This window comes from Drosophila suzukii, chromosome 3, assembly GCF_043229965.1.
Source record: "Drosophila suzukii chromosome 3, CBGP_Dsuzu_IsoJpt1.0, whole genome shotgun sequence".
NCBI lineage: Eukaryota > Metazoa > Arthropoda > Insecta > Diptera > Drosophilidae > Drosophila > Drosophila suzukii.
Window position 1 is genome coordinate 26,178,659 of NC_092082.1, and position 24,155 is coordinate 26,202,813.

Below are 24,155 nucleotides of genomic sequence, written 5' to 3' on the forward strand. Positions count from 1 at the left end.
GAACGGTCACACTTTGCTTGAGAGCGTCTCACTTGACCCAAGCGTTTTTGCGGCACATTGTGAAATTTGATAACTATGCTGACCAGTACGCCACTAGTCGGCGTTTGTATTCCTCTTTTTTATGTAAACGAAAAAACCAAAACTATATATGTACAGTTGATCAAATTAATGTTCGGTTTTTTTTTCAACTTCTAACGCGAATAAAATTTATAAGACTAAGGAAGGAAATTTTGTTCTTTTTGGTATATTCTAGCTTTTAATATTAGGCCTCGTATTCAACCTAACAAAAAGTCGTCCAAAAACAAAAACTTCATATAAAATAAGCGTCACAAAATTTTTGGCTGCAAAATTTTTGTTGAAGTTTTTGGGGCGGCAGCCTCCCAAAAAAAAATACTAAAATACCGCTCAAGAAATAATTTATTTTAGATATTTCTTGAGCTATCGAACATTTTCGATAGACGGCCGGGTCACTTTAAGTTAAATTCTAACAAAATGATTTCGCAACGACGGAAGCGCACCAAGGGGTTCTCAAGTGATGAAAAGAATTTGCTTATTCATTGCGTTAGGAACCATGGCTCAATTGGGACCTCACTAACCCGAAGCATAGCGACATTAACGCTGTCAGGGCGGATTGGGAATTCATTGCCGAAACTTTAGATAAATCTGGTACGTTATTATCAATAAGCATGGATAATTATCTAACATTATTATTTTTAATAAGTTATTGAATGCAAGGATGCGTGGACCTCTCTACGAGAGAGTTATAGGTACCATCGTAAGCAGGCTTCTCTACGATTCCAAAAAAGTGGTGCAGATGGCAGGGTCGCTTTGGAGTCCCAACCGAAAGTTCTGTGGGAGTTTGGCGACCGCATGTCCTTCTGCCCGACTTTTCCACAAAGAGAACGTAAGTCCTTTATCCTTTATATGAGTTACACACAAGAAATGAAGTTCCAATTTTTTAGAACATTCGACACAAATTTCACCGAAGACGACGAGTCCATTGATTTTCTCGACGATGAAGTCTCAAGAAGTTCTGCATCAACGCCGAAAAGCAATTATGACTATGTAAGCAATATTTTAATATTATCGGACTTTTATAACCCCAGATCTATTCTTAGAAACAAAAGGCGAAACCGGGCAAGGGAAAACCGAAGACGAATGAAAACATGGCTCTAGTGGAAATGCTCGGCGGGTACTTGAAGGAATCAAAGGAAACTATTGATACACAGATCAACCTACAAGATCAGAGGGTTCTTTCACCATTCGCATCCGCACTTGGCTACTGGGACACCCTATTGAACAACATGCCATATCAACAGGCCCAGCTAACCGTAATTAAGGTTAGCACTTTGATTCACGAGGAATCGCTGAAAGCATTAAACAAGGAGTAAATTGTTAAATAAATAAATATAAAAAAAAACGACGCAAATTCGAAAAGTTTCTTTTTAATAACTAGGACTTATGACCAGCTTATTTATTTTGCCAACGACATGAACCTTGCGGACTGTTAACACAGTTCTTTACGCTATCTCTTACATATTTGGGATATTCCTGTCCTCTGCCACGAAATTGAGTGAATTCAGCAGGCAAAGAGTGAAGAACTGGATTGATATGTTCATTAATATTATAGTCCAATGGACTTTTTCTAAGGACATAATTGTGGAGTAAGCAACAGGCAGCGACAATATTTTTAGCTCTATCTGGATGGCACATGAGAGTTCTGTGCACGGCCATCCACTTATGGCTTAGTATGCCAAATGCACTTTCTACGACTCTTCACGCTCGGCTAAGCCGATAATTGAAAACTATGTTAGCTTTAGTTAAGTTTCTCAAGCTATACGGCTTCATAATTCGTTTAGACAATGGAAATGCATCATCTGCCACCAAGTAATATGGCACCATAACTTCATTTCGTGGCTTGTCATCTGGAAAGTCCAACTGGTCCAGAAAGATGGCTTTGCCAAGCTTACAATGAGAAAATGCGTTCATGTCTCCTTTACTTCCTTACGCTCCAATATTAAATAAATGAATCTGTAATTAGCGTCACTAACAGCCAATTTTACAATCGAGTGGAATCCCTTCAAGAAAAAAACAGTTCGTTAAATCCCAAAAAGATATTTTCAGGTAATTAAAACTACCCTATAGTTAAAGAATACGCTGCCACTTTGAGGTAGGGCCTTCATGGGAACATGTTTCCCGTCAATCGCTTCTACACAGTTAGGAAAATTTCACACATTTTCAAAATCATCGGCATTTTTCAGCACCGTTTCCTTGGTCCAGGGAGGCACTTCATTTTTAAGTTGCTTGCATAGTCCAGTGCTTGTTGTTTGCTTATTCGATAAGATGAAGCAATATGACGTTGAATATCACCCGAAGCTAGATACCTAGGTTAAAAATTTCGTGAATAGTACTCGCGATTTGCAGAACAACTTACTTAAGTACTAAGGCCAATTTTTTGTGGGGGCGAATAGAGTCAGAACGAGAAAACATTTTTGGGACAAGAATTGGCTTCAACTTTTCATACAGTTCTTGGAATTGGACCATACTCATATGAAAGTTTTCAAAAAAAAGCGACGGATTTTGTGTTAGATTTTCAAACTGTGAAAGAAGATATTTATAATGTAGTCTATTCTTGTTGTATATCTTAAATCTGTTGAAAATCGTCCTTTCTTAAGACGTTCAGCCAAATACGGATTAACCCAACAAGATCTAGGTCGCTTCTTTTTGTCTTCGTCCTTGATAACTAACGCTGTAACAACAGTAGCTATTACAGCATTCATTTCTATTCTTTTTAGAAGTGCAGTATCAATTTTATTTGTTTACAATTTTTGGATTTTACTCAAGCCAGTGTGAACGTAAATATAAAAGTGGATATTACCACATTAATCCACACTGGACCCTTAACAAATAATGGCTTGAAAATAGTATTTTTTTTTTGGTCCAGTTTTTGTTAGGTTGCATACTAGGCCTTACCTTTTCATATATATATATATAATATATTTTCATATTTTATATATTTTCATATATATATATATATAACTCTATATTTGCGTTACTTGAATATTCGGTATTTTTCGAAAGTCGTATAAAAAAAAGCCCTGTGGCAACTCCAAATGGCCAAAAATTGGCGCAATTATTGTGTTTCCCCGAAAAGCCAACATCTGACCGACAATAGTTGACATCAAACAAGCCGCAAGCATTAGCCACAAAAGTAAGAATTTGTCCTTGGAGCAGCGAAAACTTGTCCTCCAGTTGCATCTAGAGGGCAAAACTTACATGGAAACTGCCGATATCCTGGAAATGAAGCCAAATACGGTCGGTGACATCGGCCGCAGATTCAAAAATAAGGGGAAGAGTGGCGTCAATAAAGCAGAAAGGACAACACAAAAAATTGACTGATCGCGAAGCGGAAATAGTCCGAAAGGTTAAGAAAAATACTCGACTAAGTGCACCCGAATTGAAGGCCGAACTCTTTGACGATTACGGGAAGACCGTTTCAGCGCAAACCGTTCGACGTACCATAAAAAAACAAGAGTACAACGGCAGGGTCGCTCGAAAGAAGCCTTTGCTGGCTGACCGCAACCGGAAATTGAGGGAAAATTTCGCCAGGAGTACGCCAAAAAGCACCAAAGCTGGTGCGACGATGTCATTTTCTTGGACGAGAGCAAGTTTAACCTTTTCGGCAGTGATGGCAAGACTATGGTTTGGAGGAAACCCAATACCGAGCTCCACAAACAACACCTAAGACCAACAGCAAAACACGGCGGAGGAAGTGTTATGACTTGGGGATGCATTTCTACAAAAGGAGTGGGAAATCTAGTGTTTATAAATGGTATAAATTAACCAGGACCAGTACCTTAAAATATTACAAGAAAACTTGAAGCAGTCTGCAGAGAAAAGGGGCATTGGCAACACCTTTAAGTTATATCAGGACAACGACCCGAAGCACAAGGCCTATAAAGTAAAGTCATGGTTGTTTTTTTTTGTAGTTTTAAAGAAAAAACCGAATATTAAAGTATCGCAAAATGTTGAGTTTTTTGTTGTTTATGTATGTTCTTACTTTTATTTTTTAACATACCCATATGATATGTACCTCGATGAATTGGTAATAAAAAAAACTTTAATTTTTTTATTTTAAGATTGTTTGTTATTATTTGATTTCAACATTCTATTCGCGTTTGAAGTTGAAAAAAAAACCGAATATTAACGGGATCCACTGTCCACTTGTTTGTATGTATGCTTTTTTAACGAGTAAAACACGTGCTTACAGTTAATTCTCAAAGAACTCAGTACAGAATTTCTAAAATTCTGGAAATGTTATTACCACTTATTAAAAACGTATTTATGTACATTGTACACATTTAAAGCTAAGACATATTTTATAATTTTTAAAACAGAAAGGGCAGGTATTGAATGTGCGTTTCTGAATCGCAAACGGTTCATTTATACATACACACAATGTTTTACCTCTATGTATGAATATTACAATTGTTCCAAAAAACGCGTGCTTTTTTACCTGTTAGAAATGTATGCACTACCGCCATTTCCATCTTTTTTGAAAGTTTATACAGAGGATCATCTCCACATTCTTTTTCAGTCATTGTTGTCCTTTTTTGTTTCACTAATGTATTTACACTTCAAGTTTATTCACAATGTGCCGCGAAAACGCTTGGGTGAAGTAAGACGCTTCTAAGCCAAGTGTGACCGTTTAATGGTTCTTAAAAGAACGGCGAGAACGTCAAGAAATCCAAAAGCTACGGTCAGCCGAATAAAATTTAACATTCATTAAAATTAAAAAATATCTTTTTAAATTTGCATTTAAAAATGCTAGCCATAAATGTAAGTAGCTTTGTTTAAATCAAATAATTTGATAGTCTGACCGTATCCTTTATCGAAGAAGCAGATTTTTACACCCTTTGAGAAAAATTAAAATTTTAGTACTGCATTGCAAGTATATAAGGATGTATCCAGCTATTATCTGTCCCAAATTTTTTAACCAGAACTTTATTTTTATTAAAAAAAACGTGTTTGTGCTATTATTAAGTTGTATTCGATCTTGAAGTAAATATTTTTAGTCTTGATTCGAATACTTCTGTACTTCATTTAAGTATTTTTTCTGCTTGATCTTATTTGAATCCAAATTGTACTCAATTTAAGAATTTTTCAGTACGAAAGTTCTCTAAAAGTTCAGCATGAAATCGTTCTTATATCAAGTCTGTTTTTAATTGTTTTTAGCGCGGCGTTTTTCCCTGGGTACAAATAATTGCCAAAAATTATTGAAATCGGACCAGTCATTAAAAAGTTATAACCAACTAATAATCAATATTTTGCAATTCAGTTGAGATTGCACACCACATTCAAATAAGCAGTTTTCACTAATACGCCACCTAGCAGCAAGGGGCGCTATAGGCTAGTTGGCGCTGTAGGCCAAGTGGCGCTATAAAAGAAGTGAAAAATGCAGAGTTGCTTTAAGAATATCACCATTTTTTAATTTTAAAAAAAGTTTGTTACGCGAATATGCCACGCCCACTCTAACGCCCACAAACCGCGAAAACCTGTGACGCCCACAATTTTTATGCTAGATAAAAAATTATAACTAAAATGTATTGGTCTCGTCAATACCTATCGGTTGGACCAAAAAAAAAATGCCACGCCCACTCTAACGCCCATAACGCTTAAGTCTGTATACCGCCGGTAGGTGGCGCATTTTAATCTCGGTTTGCTACTTGCATATCTCTATTTAGCTGATAATCGAGGTACTCGACTATAGCGTTCTTCCTTGTTTTTATCTTTTATTTTGATGGTAGAAAAAATGTTATACTGGCTTGCACACACTTTATCTTTAATATTAGCAAGATTATTTCATGCGAATCCAAAAAAATTTTCGGTTTAAATACCGCTCACACCTTTTTCCACCGGTCCGGCATCTCTGTCAGCTGAGATTGATAAAATGCAGGAATTCGGCCGCGTCGCATAAACAGAAGCAAATTTTATTTCACTCTTTCAAGAAATCATGAAACCCTTAGCATAAACATAGTAATAGTAGGTATATTCTTGATCAGCGTCACTAGGCGAGTTGATCTAGCCGTGCCCTTTTTACTCTACAAGTACCCAGAGACCAAAAATCAAGTACATTGTACTTGAGTTGAGAACATTCGTTCTTAAAAACCGTGTAAGTGCAAATGTTTATACTTTAAGCTAAATGCTCTTAATTAAAGATCGAACTGGTAGGAACTAAAAAAGTGAAATGAGTTGATTTCGTTCCATTTTCAAGTTGACTGTGGTCGTCTGTCCGTATGAACCCTAAAATCTCGAAAACTATAAGAGCAAGAATGTTGTGACTTGGCATGCAGATTCTTGGGATTCCTGAGCAGCGCAAGTTTGTTTAACCAGGGTGACACACTAACGACTATAGCACTAAAGCCCGTCTAGGCACATTTTTTAATATTTTGTAAATGAGAACTTGTTCTTATGATCATTCCCCATCTACATGCCAAAAATTATTAAAATACCAAAACCAAATAAAAATCAATATGTTGCTTATTCAATCTATATTGCACAGCAAATCAGCTGTTTTCACTAATGCGCGACCAAGCCGCAAGGACTAGTTGGTGTTATAGGCTAGATGGCGCTGGCCACAAGCAAATATATCGTCATCTGTCTCAGATTCTCTTTAGCTGATTAAAGGTTATCTAATAGTCGAGTTTTCTTTTGTTTCGTTTTTAGTTTTCATTTTTTCGGTATTGTCCTAGTTTTACACGAGGAACGAAAGCCCGTAGAATACCTTAGAGTATAAACCTTATAACATTTAGTGTTAAATTAATACTACAGGGTATACGCTTTTGTATAGTATTGAAATAATTCTGCCTTCTTATACTTCCTTTGATTACTTTCCTGATTAAGAATACATTTACTTTATAGGGTCGGAAACGGTTCCATCTACCTGTTAAATACTTTCCGATGAGTACAATATACCCTTTACTCTACAAACAACGGGTATAATTATTATGAGTGTATTTAACGGTCCTAAGATTTATAAATGTTATTATATAAAACCAACTAAGATATTGTCAAAAAAAGTTTAGCTCGTCACACCCACCACGTCGTTAATTTCTATCTCCTAACGGTTCTTTGTTTGTTACACTTTGTATTACGTGTCGCGAGGAACACGACATTATCCAATTGCAATTTTCCAGTTTGGTTATTTCGCTTCTTCTTTTCTCCACAGGCTTCTCCTCTTTATTCTTCGGCTGTGCTTCTTAACGATATACGGCTGTTTTGACCCACAGTCACAGCCAGAGAGGGAAATAAAGGGGTGCCGTTCCCTGGCAGACTAAAACGGAGAGACACACGCAGCTGAATATTACGCCACAAATATATTTGGAATGGGGTTGGGTCAAAATTTGAATATTCTGACGAGTAGGCACCAAAAACAATTTAGTATTAAAGGGGAGCGGATTGCCCAAGCTCGATCGACTTCAATTCAGATTTCCATTCAGGCCCGACTCGAATTCAGATTTGATTTTGTCTTCGGGCGTTTTGCTTGAGTTGCCAGGCGTTCAAACCAATTGATGATTCCCGTCCCCGTGAGCCTCAACAATTTCTATATTTGTTTCCAAAGAGCTGGTATTTGCGATACGTTGCGGCTTTCCAGACTTGGTTTTGGGTTGGTTCATAAGAAAAATGTTGGTTAAAATTTAACTCAAAATGGTCTGGATTGCTTCCCGGCACTGTTGACAAAACGAGATCCCCCCATCTGAGCACATCGTACCAGAGTTTTATAGCGTTTATAAATTTTATGGAATGATTCAATTGATTTGGGTTGGGCTGGTTTCTGAAATGTGCTGAGGTAAATGTTCATTTTGGGCTTTATCGAGTGGGTAATAAGACAAGCAAAACACAGTTATCATCGTTGATGTTGTTAACTATGCGCTTTCCCAGTCAGAGTTTCTTTTTCATGACATTTCGACCTGAAAGCGATTACTTTATTTGTATTCAATACGTGTGTACACATAACGATAAGTGAGCAGATGATAAAGTAACTGGAGGGGTAACATATTATGATTTTCAAATTAATTAAGCTAAGGTTTTTTACTTGATTTAAAATTAGATTATATTGGTTTTAGAATTTTAAATGCATTTAAAAAAGAATAAAAAGTCAATATCGTAATTTAATTAGTTTAAGGAAATTCGTACTTCCATAACTTGAACAAGAGAAAACGCTTTAGTCGATGCCATTGACTATCAAATACTCGTTACTCAACTAAGAGGGGAGTTCGATGGAGATATGCAGCAAAGCGACAGTTCACAATTGCACACCCCACAACGGCGCCACCTAGCGTCGAATTTTTTATTTGCTTATAACTTTTAAGGGATGGTCCGATTTTGACAATTATTGGCATGAAGATTTTAAAAAAAACGCTATTGTCGAGTACCTCGACTATCAGATACCCGTTCCTCAGCAAAAGGGACAAAAGGGAAATAGAGATATGCAAGCAGAAAAGAAAGACTCAATGCGCCACCAAAAAAAATTTTTTTTATCTAGCACAAAAATGTTGGGCGCTACAGGAGCCACAGTTTGGGCGTTAAAATGGGCGTGGCACTCTGCTGAAACAAACTTGCGCTGCGTAAGAAGCTCAGGAATCTGCATGCCAAGTCCCAATAGCCTAGCTTTTATAGTTTCCGAGATCTCAGCCTTTATCCGGACGGACAGACAGACGGACATAAGGAGATGGCTAGATCGACTCGGCTAGTGATCCTGATCAAGAATATATATACATTATGGGCTGGAAACGCTTCCTTCTGCCTGTTACATACTTTCCGACGAATCTAGCATACCCTTTTAGTTTACGAGTAACGGGTATCTTTATCCGGATTACATCATCTCCAATTTGTAGAAAATGTTATATTTTTAAGAAATTATTTTTTTAATGTTCAATTAACATTTAATCGCATCGACTATCAGATACCCGTTACTCAGCTAAAAGGCACAGGAGGGAGATGGAGACATGAAAGCAGCAAAGCGAGATTGTAAGGCGCCACCTACCCCCGATTTCAATATATTTTTATGTGAGCGGCAGACAGATTTAAGCCTTTGTGGGCATTAGAGTGGTCGTGGCTAACTTTTTTTTAGGTCAATCGATAGGTATTGACGAGATCAATACATTAAAATTAAAATTTTTTCTAGCACGAAAACAGTGGGCGCTACAGCTTTGGGCTGCTTGTTGGCGCCAGAGGGGGCGTGGAATGTTTGCGAGGTAGACTTGCGCTGCGCTGCGTTTCCGACCCCATAAAGTATATATGTTCCTAATCTGGAGACGCTCTAGCCATGTTCGCCTGTCCGTATGAACACTGAGGTATCGGAAACTATAAGAGCTAGAATGCTGGCAATTGGCATGCAGATTTTTGGGCTTCCTGCGCAGCGCAAGATTGCTTCAGAAGGGTGCCACGCCCACTCTACCGACTTTAACACTTAAACCCGTCTAGCGCCCTCATTTAGAAATATTTTTAAAATTGGTTCTTATTATCAACATTCGGACCACTCTTTAAAAAGTTATTACCAAATAATAATCAATATTTTGCAATTCAATTGAGATTTCACACCACATTCAAATAAGCTGTTTTCACTAATGCGCCACCTAGCCGCTAGGGGAGCAATAGGCTAGAAGGCGCTGTAGGCCAAGTGGCGCTATAGGAGAGGAAGATAGGTGGCGCTAAAGGCTAGGTGTGCGAGTGATAAAAACATAATTGCTTTAAGCATATCTCCATCCTTCACGCACTCCCTTAAGCTGAGTAAGGGGTATCTAATAGTCGAGGCTATCGACTGTAGCGTTTCTCTTGTTTTCTTTTGATTTTCAAGACATAGTTTCTTTGGCAACACAGCTTAGAATTGACCATAGATTACGTTCCCTTCCTACAAATTATCACTTGTTTTGGGTCCACAAAAATCGACCCACCTTAACCCCTATACTCTACGAGTAACGGGTATAATTATCTTAAAGTTTAGTAAAATTATCATATAACGTAGAAATTATCTTGCGTTTGTCTTAAGTTTGCCTTAAAGACAAAAGTCGGGCGGATACCTTGACTTTAGGTTTACTTTTAATTTTGGTGTATTTAATCAAAAAATATAAACAGGTAAAAATGAATGGAAAAATATGGGAATGCCTAGAAAAGAGCCAGATCGTTAGAAAAAACATTTTATAAGCCTAGAAACCAAGAGATTATAAACAACCAGAATAACTCCGGTTCTCCCATTTAGATTGGTATTTAAATATAAATATATTTTTTAAAATTCAAGGCTAGCTACCTGTGGCATCAAACGGACGGCGAGAAAAAGTTTCTATATTACAAACGTTGTTTTGTGTTTTACAGGTCGTTCCGTGGGAGCGTTCTATGTTCAGAACTTTCCGATTTTTAGAAAACTTAAAACTAGTTACAGAAATAGATAAGATAATGTTGCATTTTAATTTACTGCCGTATGTGTTTATTGGAAGCGAAATATAACTGTTTTTGTATTATTTTAACAATAATTATCCGATCCTCCCTATGGCAGCTATAGGATAAAATCTTCGGATTTTTTGGTAATTTAATTCGAAATTCTGAAATATTAAATGAACGATATTCCCAAGATAAGAAGTTAATATGTCAAAAATCACCGAACTTATACATTTTTTACATTTTTTTATAAATATTTTTATTATTACTCCTATGAGAGCTATTAGATATCGATGTCCGATCCGGCTCGTTCCGAGTTATATACTACGCGTTACTACGACTTCTGGGAAGGTTCCATCCCGATAGCTTTAAAATCGTAAAAACGGACAGACGTACATGGGTAGATCGACTCGTCTAGTGAAGCTGATCAAGAATATATGTTCTTTATGGGGTCGAAAACGTATCCTTCACTGCGTTGCAAACTTCTGACTCAAATTATTATCTCCTTTGTAAGGGTGTAGAAACCTCACGAGCGACCGATATTTAATAAAGTGTCTTGAGCAGAATATTTGGGCAGTTTATAATTTCGTTAAAGTCTAAGATTATTTTGAGTATAGAGTTTAAAAGATAAAGATATACATTTTAAAATGTTTTGATTGCATAACAAAACAAGAATCCGTTCGCCTTCAAAATAGATTTAAAGTTGGTTTAAAATCAGAGTTTTTCCAACTTTGTGGTCCTTTTCCTCAGAATCCTTTGGTAGGGGAATTTTTTGAAGGACGCAGTTTGAATTGGTGATTCGAAGCGAATATAATTTTAAGGTATTCATTGAGTATTTACCTCAATGGTAAACTGTTAATTTTGTAACACAGTGTAATTAACAACAAAAAATTTAATTAAATAAAAAAGGAATTGTAAATTTAGTGTAAACTTCTGAATTCCCATACGATTTCAGAGGTAAGGACTACTTTTGTGACAGAGCCAACGTTTTAAATTTTGGCCATTTTGCAACCAATGTGTCACCGTCCTTAGATTTTATTTTTTGGTAGTCTGCAACAATCTGAAAATAACACAAATTTTAGGTTTGAAATAAAGTCATTAGAATTAAATCATTAAATATATATATTATAAAACTACCAATTCGTGTCCGAACGCCTGCTTAAGTGTAGGAAGTTCTTCAATAATTGTGCTAAGTGTAGCAGTCGTCGACAGGAAACTTTGACACCACTCAAATGTAAGAGCCCACTTTTCATCAACTTCGATTCGTGGTTCTATATTAAACATAATCCACTGTTTACTCGCGATCACCTCATCCTTGTCCGTTGAATTGAACAGCAGACTGCTTCTTTGCCTAGGCTTTTAAATTATAGATTTTACTGTATAGAAGACCCCCTGGTTTCATGACAACATTTTTTATGAAATATGTCCTATAAAAATATTTAAAATTAATATTGGTGTTAAATAAATAATAATAAATAAACCTGAATATCTTCCAGGATTTTTAAGGAGCACAGATTGATTTGGCTGAATATTGTTAAACACAAAATGTTTAGAAATTATTTAACACAAAATCTTTCTTTGAAGTAATTTATTACTGCAGATTCTCGATTACTGTTCGCCAATTTGGTTGCTAAATCAATCTTTTATATACATACAATATTATAATTACTAAAATCGTAAAATAGTCAAGTAATCAACAAGTCAAATTTACCTCACTGTTATTAATGTCGGGTGCTTTGCCCTGATCGGTGTGGTAATTATTCTGGTGTAAATTAAAAGAATTAATAATTTATAATAAACCAAATACAATAACTGAATCTTTTTATAGTAACACAACGTTCAACTGGACAAGATGCGACACGTTGCGACACGACGCGGCACGTTGTGGCAATTTGCTGTATTTCAAATGCATATGTACAAGGTGAGTTCCAAAGTAAGCAGGACTTTTAAAAAAAGACAGAGCAAATAGTTTTTTCAGAAATAGTCTCCTTCAAAATAGTCTCCTTCTGCTTTAATACAGCGTTTTGCATGGTCCAAAAGCATGTCGAACGAGTGTTTTAGCTCGTTGCCCGGTATGGCCGCCAGTATGCCGGTTCAAGCCTTTTGAATGGCCTCTACGTCTTCATAACGCTTTCCTTTCATCGACAAATGCATTTCTCCGAAAAGGTAGAAGTCGCACGGTGCCATATCAGGTGAATACGGGGAGTGGTTGATGGTTAAAATGTGATTTTTGGTCAAATAGTCGGACACAAGTGTCGATCGATGAGACGGCGCATTATCGTGCAACAAACGCCAACTTCCATCTTCGCGATATTCGGGCCAAACACGTCGAATACGGCGCACCAAACGCTTCAAACGCACTCCAAGGTAGAATACCGCATTAACGTTTTGGCCGGGTGGAACAAATTCTTTGTGGACAATACCCTTGGAATCATAAAAACAAATCAGTCACTTTTGACTTCTCCAGGCGCGATTTTTTGGGTTTCGGCTCGTCCGGCGCCTCCCATTCAGCACTCTGGCGTTTCGTTTCGGGATCATATTGAAAACACCACGTTTTGTCACCAGTCACAATCTTGGAAAGTTCGGGTCTTTTTTTGCCTCTTCAATGATGTCCTTCGAATGTTGAATTCTGAGCAATTTTTGGACGTCAGTCAATTTGTGCGGAACAAAGCGTGCACACACCTTTTGTAAGCCCAAATGTTCGGTCAAAATGCGATAAATCGATGTTTTGGAGATGTTCAATTCTATTTCCATGAATTTCAATGATGATTTCGGCTGATTTTTTATGAATTCACGCACAGTTTCGATGGAATTTTCGGTGATCACGGATTTTAGTTGGACCACATGTTCATCGTCATTTATGTACTCACGACCACTTTGAAAACGTTGAAACTACTCGTGCACTCTGCTACGGGATAGGCAATCATCGCCATAAACTTGTTTCATCAATTGAAACGTTTCGGTAAAAGTTTTACCAATTTTAAAACAAAATTTAATGTTGGCTCATTGTTTGAAGCTCATTTTCGCACCGATGACAAAAGCATACTGACACTTAAAACGCAATAACCTCACTTCCAATAGATGAAATGTCATGAAATTTTTACTGGAAGTCGATAAACGATAGCAGATTCTAACGCACCAGTTGACATATAGATGGCGCCACTAGAGGGCGCTAGATTAAAAAAGTCCCGTTTACTTTGGATCTCACCTTGTACATATGTATGTACATATGCATACATATTTACTTGGCGTTTCCAATTTTGCAGCTCAAAAAAAAATACTACGGCTTGCCCTACCAATTCCTTCGGAATTTCCATCCTGAATGCTCCCAGCTTAACGATTCTAAGCTTTCATCTCCAAAATTCAAATCTAGCATGCGTTCATAATTAACACTAGGTGTGTATTTTTAGTTAAATCTAACAACTTACCCGAGAATATAGAAGTGAACGCTTCTCCGTTTAGACTTTTGAGCAAAGTATCCATAAAATCTGTCTTGGACAATTTCAATTGTAATACTTTTAAGAACTGCGAAAGGAAAAGAACATGCGGCTTAGTTGCCTGAGTCTTAGAGATAGACGAAAGCTACGTTCGCGACGACACTTGTTATCGTAAATTATTGATTGCGCTATCGATATTTTTCTTTCTCATGTTTGGCTTTCCTCTGATATCTCCAGCGAGTAATATTAATGAAATAAATTCAATATTAAGCACAGCAAAAACAAAATAAATAAATACACTGTAGTCCCATTCATCAGTAATCATTAAACATTGTACATATTAGACTTAAATTAAAATATTGTGGAGTTGGGCAAAGATCGTGAGTGCTATCGACATGTTTTAAGGAATTTGATGGTCCCCAGCTCTTCGAAGTCTTATGCACACTCAAACATACATACATATTATTGAGCTGGCAAATCTTATAATTGAAGCCGCCGTGCGTGCGTTCACATGAAGAGTTTATTTGCAACTAACATAAAAGGAGAATACAATTATCATACATTGTCGATGCTCCATCTTCGTAAGAGCGAGATGACACTAAAGTACATGCCAGCATTGCCAGAGTTCTATAAACGCAATTTATTTTCTACAGATATTTGCATATACATACATACATATGCACAGATAGTATATTTCCAATTCATTTGTGTGAGTTATTTGCACAGCGCAATTGAGCAAAAAATAAAATTATGAAATTAACTGGAGTATTTAGTTGGCCATTCCTAGGTTTATTACCTAATATTTTTCAATGTAATTGTGCTGATGCTCACGCAACATATAATGTTAATATTAAAAATTACAACGTGTTCCTGTTATTTAGAAAGTATTCCTATTACTTAGAAAACGTTTATATTTTCTAGAAACATTTTCTGTTTTTTTGGTTAAGAATCATTTTAGGGTTTGGGTATTAATTTTTAGAAAAGGAACTGAAGAACATTTTTTTTTTAATTTTAATTTAAGGGCGTTTTTTCTTATTTTTAGAGTGATTTTAGTTCATGGTAACCATTTCCTACATTTAAGCTTTCTCTAATTTAAAAAACTTTCTTGATTTTAAAAAAATTTCCTTAGCTTTAGAAATAACTTCTTTGTATTTAAAAAAAAGAAAATTTAATGACGATTTTACTCTAAAATATGGGGTAAAATTTGTTTAAGTGTATGATTCTAAGTAGTAGTTTACCAACATGCGTTGAGCGGCCGAATAATAAAAGGGTCACTAAGTAAAATAGTCCTAAAAAGTTGCAAGAAAAGTACCCCGCAGAGAATGTTTGCCGAGAACCTGCAAACATGACCAAACTCTATTTTTTTATGAAAGTTTGTTTAAGTTTTTAGGGCACTTGCCCTTGTTTTTAAGACGCATTACCTTAGAAACAAAAAAAAAATCATTCAAGAAAAAATTGACTTTTATTTAAAGCATTTTGCCATTAAAATAAGAAAAATAATTTCAAGAAATATCGCCGTTGGTTTTTAACATTTTTTTCATAAGCTAATAGTACACACCTTTGAAAACAAAAAAATGCCCCTAGATTTAAGAAAATTCACCTTAGATTTAGGAAAAATCTCCCTACATGTAAGTCCAATACATGCCTATTTTTGGAAAATGTTGCTCTTATTTTGTTAGCGAGTCGCCATTGACCCCCGTTTTAGGGCGATTTTTCTCTTTTTTAGAGCGATTTTATAACAGAATTTCTATAAGTGCAGAAATTGCTTCCAATCAGCAAAAAACAAGAATTTCAAAAGGTATTGGGAACTTTTTTCTAGGAAAATCACTCGCGAGAACAAAATCAATACGTTTTCATAAGACTTCTTATAAAGAGGGCCAAGATTTATTGAAGTTATCATGTAATTATGAAAGCTCAGATACGGATACTGATGCAAACATAGATACAAGCTCAGATTCAGATTCTGATTAAGATATACATTCAGATGCAGATACACTCTAATACACATATGTACAAACGTATTATAATATTTTTCCATATGATTAGCTCCCTTCACATTTAAAAATGTATTATGAACTTAAAAAATGTTTTTTATTTTTCTATTATTTTTAAAAATTATATTTTGTATTTTAAAAATTGCTTTAAAGTACTAATTGCTACCCAATTTTCAGCGAATATATCGTACAATAGTACAATTATAGTGTAATCTAACTTTTACATAATTAAAAAAATTTTTTTCGGTAACTATGTTTTTTTTTATAAGCGAATTAAACTTGATAAAAAAAATTACAATGGCTCCTCTATCACGCTTAGTTGATTTGATCGTGATTTTGGTCTCTGTTACACCACTGTGCAACGTAAGGATGTTCGAGTTATTACCTTAGGCCGTGTTGTGTAAATGTAAGAAGAAAGGAAGCTAACTTTTGCAAGCCGATGGTGAAATTTACCCTTGCATCTCGTTCCCATGGGAGCATACGCTCATAGAAATTCTATTGTAAAACCGACCTAGAGGCAAGGAAAATCGCCCTAAAACGGGGGTCAATGGCGATTGGCTAACAAAACTAAAAATAAGCATGAATTGGTCTTACCTTCAGGGGTATTTTCCCTAAATCTAAAACGAATTTTCTCTGATCGATTAAGTCTAAAAAACATAAAAAGGGTTGGCCAAAATAATAAGTACATCAATTCTACAATGTAAAAAACTTAAAACTTATTAACTTTTTTTCACTTTTTTCTTAGTATGTGTAAACTTATGCTCATATCCTGTATATCCACCTTTATTTTGTAGGACTTTTACGATTCTTTTGGGCATGCTTGCAATAAGTTTGCGACAAGTGGGCACTGGAATCTCGTACCAGGTTTTTTGGACTTATTGCCACAATTCTTCGGCATTTCGAAAAGTTTTCGTCCCAATTCGACGTTTTAATTCTCCCCATAAGTGTTCTATAGGATTTAAGTCTGGAGACTGACTTGGCCAACTCATAGCATTTACCTCATTTTCTGTAAACCAGGCCTTGACTAACTTTGAGGTGTGTTTAGGGTCGTTGTCTTGTTGAAAGACCCATCTCAAGGGCATGTTTTCTTCAGCATATGGTAACATAGTGCCGGCCAATATATCCTTATAACCAAATCGGGTCATGGTATCAGATATGCGATGTAATGGACCAACGCCAGCCCGAGAAAAACAGCCCCAAACCATTATACATCCGCCTCCGTGCTTTACGGTCTTCTTTGTGTACCCGACGTCAAGTTCTTTGCCTTTTGGGCGTCGCACATATCTTCTGGAGTCATTTCCAAAAAGATTTATTTTTGTCTCGTCGCTCCATAAAACATTATTCCATTTTGAAGACCCATGTGGCCCAGACCAAGCTAAATGATTTTTGGCAAACTGTTCCCTCATCTGAAAAATGTTTCCTCGAAGTAATGGAACATTTCTAGCTATACGTCCTGGTAGGTTAGCTTCTTCCAGTCTACGACGAACCGATCGGGATGATATTTCATTGTCAATTTCACCGCTGATCGCCTTTGAAGACATGAATGGATCCTTTTTTGCGAGACTGACGATACGGGTATCCGTTGTGTGTGACGATTTCCTCTTTTGGCCTCGTTTTTCACCAAGGACTTTTGATTTTAACGCATTCTGAACAAAACATACTCAACGTCCAAGGCTTTTTGCTATTTCCCGGAGAGATTTCCCTTCTTTCTGAAGATTCACAGCAATCTGCCTTTCTTCAGCTGTACAATGCTTTCTGCGGCCCATCTAGGTAAATTTTTTGGCTTGGATGTACTTAAATATTTAAGGAGTCAATAAAAATCAACATACCTTAGCCCAATTCTTTGTTTGATCCTTTAAAATTGATAAATAACTTAAGTGTACTTATTATTTTGACCACACCAAATTTAAGCCTAGCCTTATATAAACTGGGTTCCCCGCTTTCTTTTTTTATTTAAATGTTTTGCAACACTGCAACCTTTCAAAATATTATCGATTGGCAGGGCTGTATTCGAAAATAATCGAGCAATATCGCAAATAAGAAAGACGATACCTATGTACTTATTATTTTGGCCAGTAGTGTAGGTTGATTTTTCTTTTTTTATGGGTAAATACCCTTATCATATGAAAAAAATGTTAGTGTTAAATCAACGGCTATATATCTTGAAATTATGGTGACTTTCTTTTTTCAATGGTAAATTGCCGTAAATTAAAGGCAATTTTTCTTGAATGTATGGTTTTTTTTTGTTTAAACGTAAAGCGCCTTACAAACAAGAACAAGCAACCTCAAAATAAAATCAAATTTTTATAAAATAAAGTCGTGTTGGACATGTTTGTTGGTGCCCGGCACGACCGCTGGGTTCGCAGTAGAAGGCGCTACCACTGAAGCACAAACACACATATTTATTTTACGCAATTAGACTACAAACGGTTATTTTAATGTACTAAACATACTTTTATTGATTATTATTTTAACACGTTCTAAAATTTTTTTTGTATTTGCACGACAAAACACCATTTCTAAAAACTTGCACAAAAAAGAAATGTTGACTCTTCTTGGGCTCAACCTCACGCCATTTAGATGATTTTGAAAGCTCTACGCACTAGACCATTTCCGATCCTTCCTATGGCAGCTAACACTGTGGACGGGAGTCCACGTAGTGGCGATGCGCACCTGGGGAGTGTGCGAAGGCGGCTACTATATATAGCCGCAGAATAGAAAATCTGCTGCGATGGTCTGATCGTAACAAATGATGCACCAATCGAAGAGTATCGCAAAAACTAAAAAGAATGCATACCGAGATTTTTAAAATTTTAATTGGCTTGGCAGAAAGGGTGGTGAAAGTGTAAAAGTGAAAATTATAAAAATTGGGCCGGTGGGGATTAATGAAAATACGCGTCGAATGACACTTCAAATGTTTAAATGCGATGCCACGTTCAAAAGTTATTCCAAAAACATGATGTTGGGGGACGTTCCAAAATGAAAATGTTTGTCCCTTAGTTTGTGGGTTGGTATGGATTCCTTTTTGGTTAAACGGTTTGGAGACTTTTTAGCTGTATTAAGAAGCTCGAGATAGAAAACTTTTGTTCTACGACTTTTGAAAAAACCCTCTATTTTGGCGGGAAATCCAAAAAAATAGATAGATTTTAAAGACCTACAGTTTCTAAGCAACTTATGCTACGGATACATGCTATGTCACTAAAAATGTAATATAATTTGCTAATCACGCTACCTTTGAATAAATTGAATCTTAAAACAGTAGATTTAAAGTTATTGCTTTACCACTATGGCTATTTACTCAAAATTGATTTGGACGATTACTTTTTAAATTTTAAACTATACATATTGCCCTTGACATTCCGCAACTTTTGATTAATAACACTTTTTGTCAAATGTGCAATCCGTTTCAGTTCAGTATGAAAAACATTTCTTGCTTACCTTGAATGCCCAAAACTAGGCAACATTAATTTGATCAGAAAAAGAAATTATTAGATATTTTTTAAGTAAAAGGAAACATTTAGAAGTTTGTCATCGAAAATTTAAGACAAACATGATTTCTCAATATCTCAATATATTAAAAAGTAAAGAAAAATTTTGTACGTTGAATTTCGGATGTTTCACTACACATACTTTATTTAAGTTCCTAAAAAAAGGTTTCTGTTCTTAAGTATAGTAGTAAATCGACTTGGCCTTACCAACGGAAATATATATATTGATTTTAATGATATTACAAAAGCTCATAGGAGTATGAGGTAGAGGTGCCGATAAAATAGCTTTTCCGATGTTTTAACAGGCAAACATCAATGTAATTTCGGAAAACATCGATGTTGAGTATAACACCAAAAGTGAATAGAACTCCTATTTTATAATTGGTGGATAAAACAAAAACTTCTGATATCAATCAAAAGCTTATTCATTAAAGCTTCGTGTTGTTTTGTTAGTTAACAATACTTATTTTGAAAACTCGTAAATTTTAGTACATAAAAATGTGTTTTTGTACTCACGAAACTTATTTTTTGAAAATCACATACCACTCCTAGGATTCGATCCCGCAACCTCACACACTGCAGGCGGATGTCCTAACCGCTAGGCCACGCTCGCTCTTAAACTGCGATGACCAATTTAATTTAAATACAAAATGTTCTAGATTTGAGAATTTAACTCTTAATAAATAACATTATTAAAATCGATGTGTTATGGACTATATGTGAATTATTCTAGAGTCTTGAATGTTTGTGAACGAAATATATATTTATAATTTTGTGTACTTAAGTTAAATTCAATCAAACAAAAACACCTCTTAACGAGGTAAAATTCTAGTGACGATCGCATCTTCAGCAAACAAAAGTTCTGATATCAACTTTTGTGACGAAAATGTATTATACGATCTACTTAATAAATACATTTTCTTATTACTTTTACCTCGCTAAGAGGTGTTTTTGTTTGATATCAGAAGTTTTTGATTTAAGCATCATTAATCATCATTATTTCATCTTAATGAAGCTTTAATTTTCTTAATTTGTACTTTTACACTTTCGCCGATTTTTTTCCCATATCTGTACTTATGCCAAACTAACGAGTTTTTCCAAAAGTGGTAGAACTAAGATTCTTCTATTAAGCTGTTTAACATCATCTTAAATTTCCAGGACCATCAAATAGAGTTTGGATACGCACATAAAAGGTCAATGCTCAGGCAGTGTAAGATGCTCTGAACTGGTAAATGTGGCCATTTTTGTTGATTAATAACTTTGACAAGGGTATTTAGAGGATTTCAAAAGTTGAGGAATCTGAAGGGCTATACAACTTAAAATTTTATTTGATATCGTTAGAGCTGTTTTTGAGAAATCAGAAAAAAAGCTGAATAAAATCTTAATAAAAAAAAACTTTGGACCAAAATTTTTAATCGGTGGTATTTAGACAAATCGTCTTTAAAAGGCGTGCATAGTATTTCGAAATACCTTTCTAACGACGTATAGCAGAAGCCTGTAGCTTCAGTACTTCACAAGTTTCGGGTATACAAAATTTAGCTATCTATAACTGGTTTTTCGCCAAACTAGCTAGTTTTCTTAAAAGTGGTAGAACTATTGTTTCTTATATTGAGTTGTTTAACATCGTCTAGAATTTTCAGGACTCTAAAATAACGTTTTGGGACAAACTGACAAACAAAATAAAATTTTCATTTTGAGAAATGAAACTGACAAACAAAATAAAATTTTCATTTTGAGAGGAACCAGAACATCTTGTTTTGCGTATTACGGAGCATCCTATTTTGACAGTTTAGGTGTCATTCGACGCGTATTTAAAGTGGGAATACAACTAGATTAATAGCGGGGGGTAATTATCCCCACCGGCCCCAGCAGATATTCCAATTTTTAACTTTTACACTTTCACCACTTTTTCTCCCACACCAATTGATTTGCAGTCTTGGCTTGCAATTCTTTAGTTATTTTGCAATACCTTTCGATTGATGTATCACTCGAAACAATCGGACGATTACTAAAGATTTTCATTTCTCCGTGTATATATGTATAGTAGTCGCCTTCGTACTATCCTGATGCGCTTCGTCACTACGTGAGCTGCCGTCCACAGTGATTTTTTCGACTGATAAGAATAATTTATTCCTAATTTATGGATTTTATTATAAGCTTTTTTCTAAAACTAATTACTTTTAGTGATCAATTTAAGAATGTTTGTATTACCTAGAACATTTTTTTTTAATATTATAATTAGTTTTAGTGAATAATGTTCTTGAATCAAGATGATGATTTAGTGTTTAGGAATGATTTATTCTTGTTTCAGGAACGCTCATTTATTCTTAAAACAAGCCCAAATAATACTATCATAAATCGATCTTAAATTTTGGGTGCGTTTTTTTCTGGGTGTACTCACACAACGGAAAATTTCTCTTAGTTTTCCTAATATGTCAACTTTTTTGTTCTGATCAAGTAAAATAAATATTATTTCTTGGGCTAAATCAGTCTGAAGTGGCCTAGTATACAGATCTTCTGTTTCTAAACCTAAAAGAACAGTGTTCGGACCTCGAGCAATCGATTTTGTGTTCTCTACTCTGTTAATATAAATGAATTTTCTGGTATTCACAATGAAATAGCGATTGTATTTTGTAATTCTGAAGATCAAGAGCTATGTTGGCATCAAGAAATTCGCATACCAAAGTAATAGTCTATTTTACCTGGTGCACTTCGTCACTACGTAGAATGCCGTCCACAGTGAAATGTCTTAATTATTACAAACAAACTTGCAAAGCTAAAAATCAACTCTACGACATCTAGACAAATATAAAATATACCTAAAATCCTTAAAAGCCATTGCGGACTGTCTAAAATAATTTTTTTGAACTTTTTATACCCGTTACTCATAGAGTAAAAGGGTATACTAGTTTCGTCGGAAAGTATGTAACAGGCAGAAGATGTTAATCATATTAACTTTAAATATTTTCTGTCACTAAATAAATTTTATAATATTTGAATTAACTTTGATTGTTAAAATTATTATTTCCATGTTAAAAGTTAACTACAAGGACGAACGCTATAGCCAAGTGCATCGACTATCAGATTCCCGTTAGAAGTATCGATCATTTTACGAAGGGCTTTTAGAGTTTTGTTATCACTGCGGCAGTCCACGTAGTGACGAAGCGCACCAGGAGAGTGTGCGAAGGCGACTAGTATATATACACGACGAAATGAAAATCTACTGTGATCTTATGATCTTTACGAGTGAAACGTTTGGCAGGAAAACAGCTAAATTTCGTACACCCGTAACTTGTGGATTTCTAAGGGTACATGCTTATGCTATACGTTGTTAGAAAGGTACTTCGAAATACTTTGTATGCCTTTGTAGCATGATTTGTCTAAGTACCATCGCTTAAATATTAGGGGTCAACTTTTTTTATTTCGATTTTTTAGTTTTTAAACCCTTGCATACGGTACTATGATTTCAGTCAGAAGTTTGCAACGCAGTGATGGAGACGTATCCGAAGAAAGAAAGAATATGTATTCTTGAACAGCATCACTAAACAAGTCGATCTAGTCATGTCCGTCTGTCCGTCCGTTTCTACGCAAACTAGTCTCTCAGTTTTAAAGCTATCGGGCTGAGTCCCTCCCAAAAGTCTTTTTTCTTTGCAGTAGTATATAATCGGAAAACATTTTTTTTTTAATTACACCTTGCTTGGAAATAACACTTTTTAATTAGTTCTGAATTTCGAACTTAATTTTATCAAAATCTGACAAGTATATCATACTGCTGCCATAGGAACGATCGGAAAATTGGTGGGAGAATAATATGGAACAAATTATAGCTTCGGTGTTTTTCGACAAATTTTTTTATTATATTGGGAATATAATTTTTTGTATTTTTAAGAATTTTGAATTACATTTTATAATTATAGCTGCAAGGGTATACAAACTTCGGCTCGCCGAAGTTACGTTCTTTCTTGTTTTTTTTGTTTTTCAATGGCGGGCGCCCACAAACGAATATAATACTAAAACCCGTCTAGCGCCCACATTTTATTTTGTAAAATTAAAATTTAAAAATTTTTTCTATCATAAAAATTGTGGACGCCACAAAGTAAGCGAGTAATATTCGCGTAACAAAATTGCGCTGCGTACAAAGCTACGGAATCTAAATTTAAGGTCCCAATTCTCTGTCTTTTTTTACTGTGTTTATGCGATGCCGAATTCACGCTTTCATTTCGCGATTTCAGACGATTATTGTGTGCATAAACGCCATTTCGTGAATTCGGGAACACACGAAAGTTGACTATGAATTCAACCTGAAAGCGTGAAATGGTCACAATTAAACTCCGGTAACTCGATATAACTATCGGAGTTGCCAGATCGATATAAATACATAAATACACCTTACTTTTAACAAATTATTTTTTAATTCATTGCTAATAGAAACTAGTTTTTATCTTTTATTTTGATTTTAGAAAAAATGTTATACTGGCTTGCACACACTTTATCTTCAATATTAGCAAGATTATTTCCCGCGAATCGAAATTTTTTTTTTGGGTCAGTAGATTGAAAAAAACACATTTCAGTTAAAATTTGGTTTCTAGTATGAAAACTGTGGGTGCCTCCGTTTTCGGCAGTTTGTGGGCGTTAGAGTGGGCATGGCAACCTGCTGAAATAAACTTGCGCTCCGCAAGAAGCTCACGAATCTATGCCAAATATCAAATTTCTAGCCTTTAAAGTTTCCGAGATCACAGCGTACATACGGACGGACAGACAGACGGACAGACATACATCGTTAGATCGACTCGGCTAAT

General features: G+C 35.4%; 1 protein-coding gene across 1 annotated transcript; it reads left to right on the forward strand.

Moving 5' to 3' along the window:
- Positions 1–942: 942 nt before the first annotated feature.
- On the forward strand, positions 943–1,498 carry LOC139352701 (uncharacterized). Its single transcript, XM_070995332.1, has 2 exons — positions 943–1,065; positions 1,119–1,498. The coding sequence occupies exons 1-2, from the start codon at positions 943–945 to the stop codon at positions 1,389–1,391; spliced, it is 396 nt and encodes a 131-aa protein (XP_070851433.1). The 3' UTR covers positions 1,392–1,498.
- Positions 1,499–24,155: the final 22,657 nt, after the last annotated feature.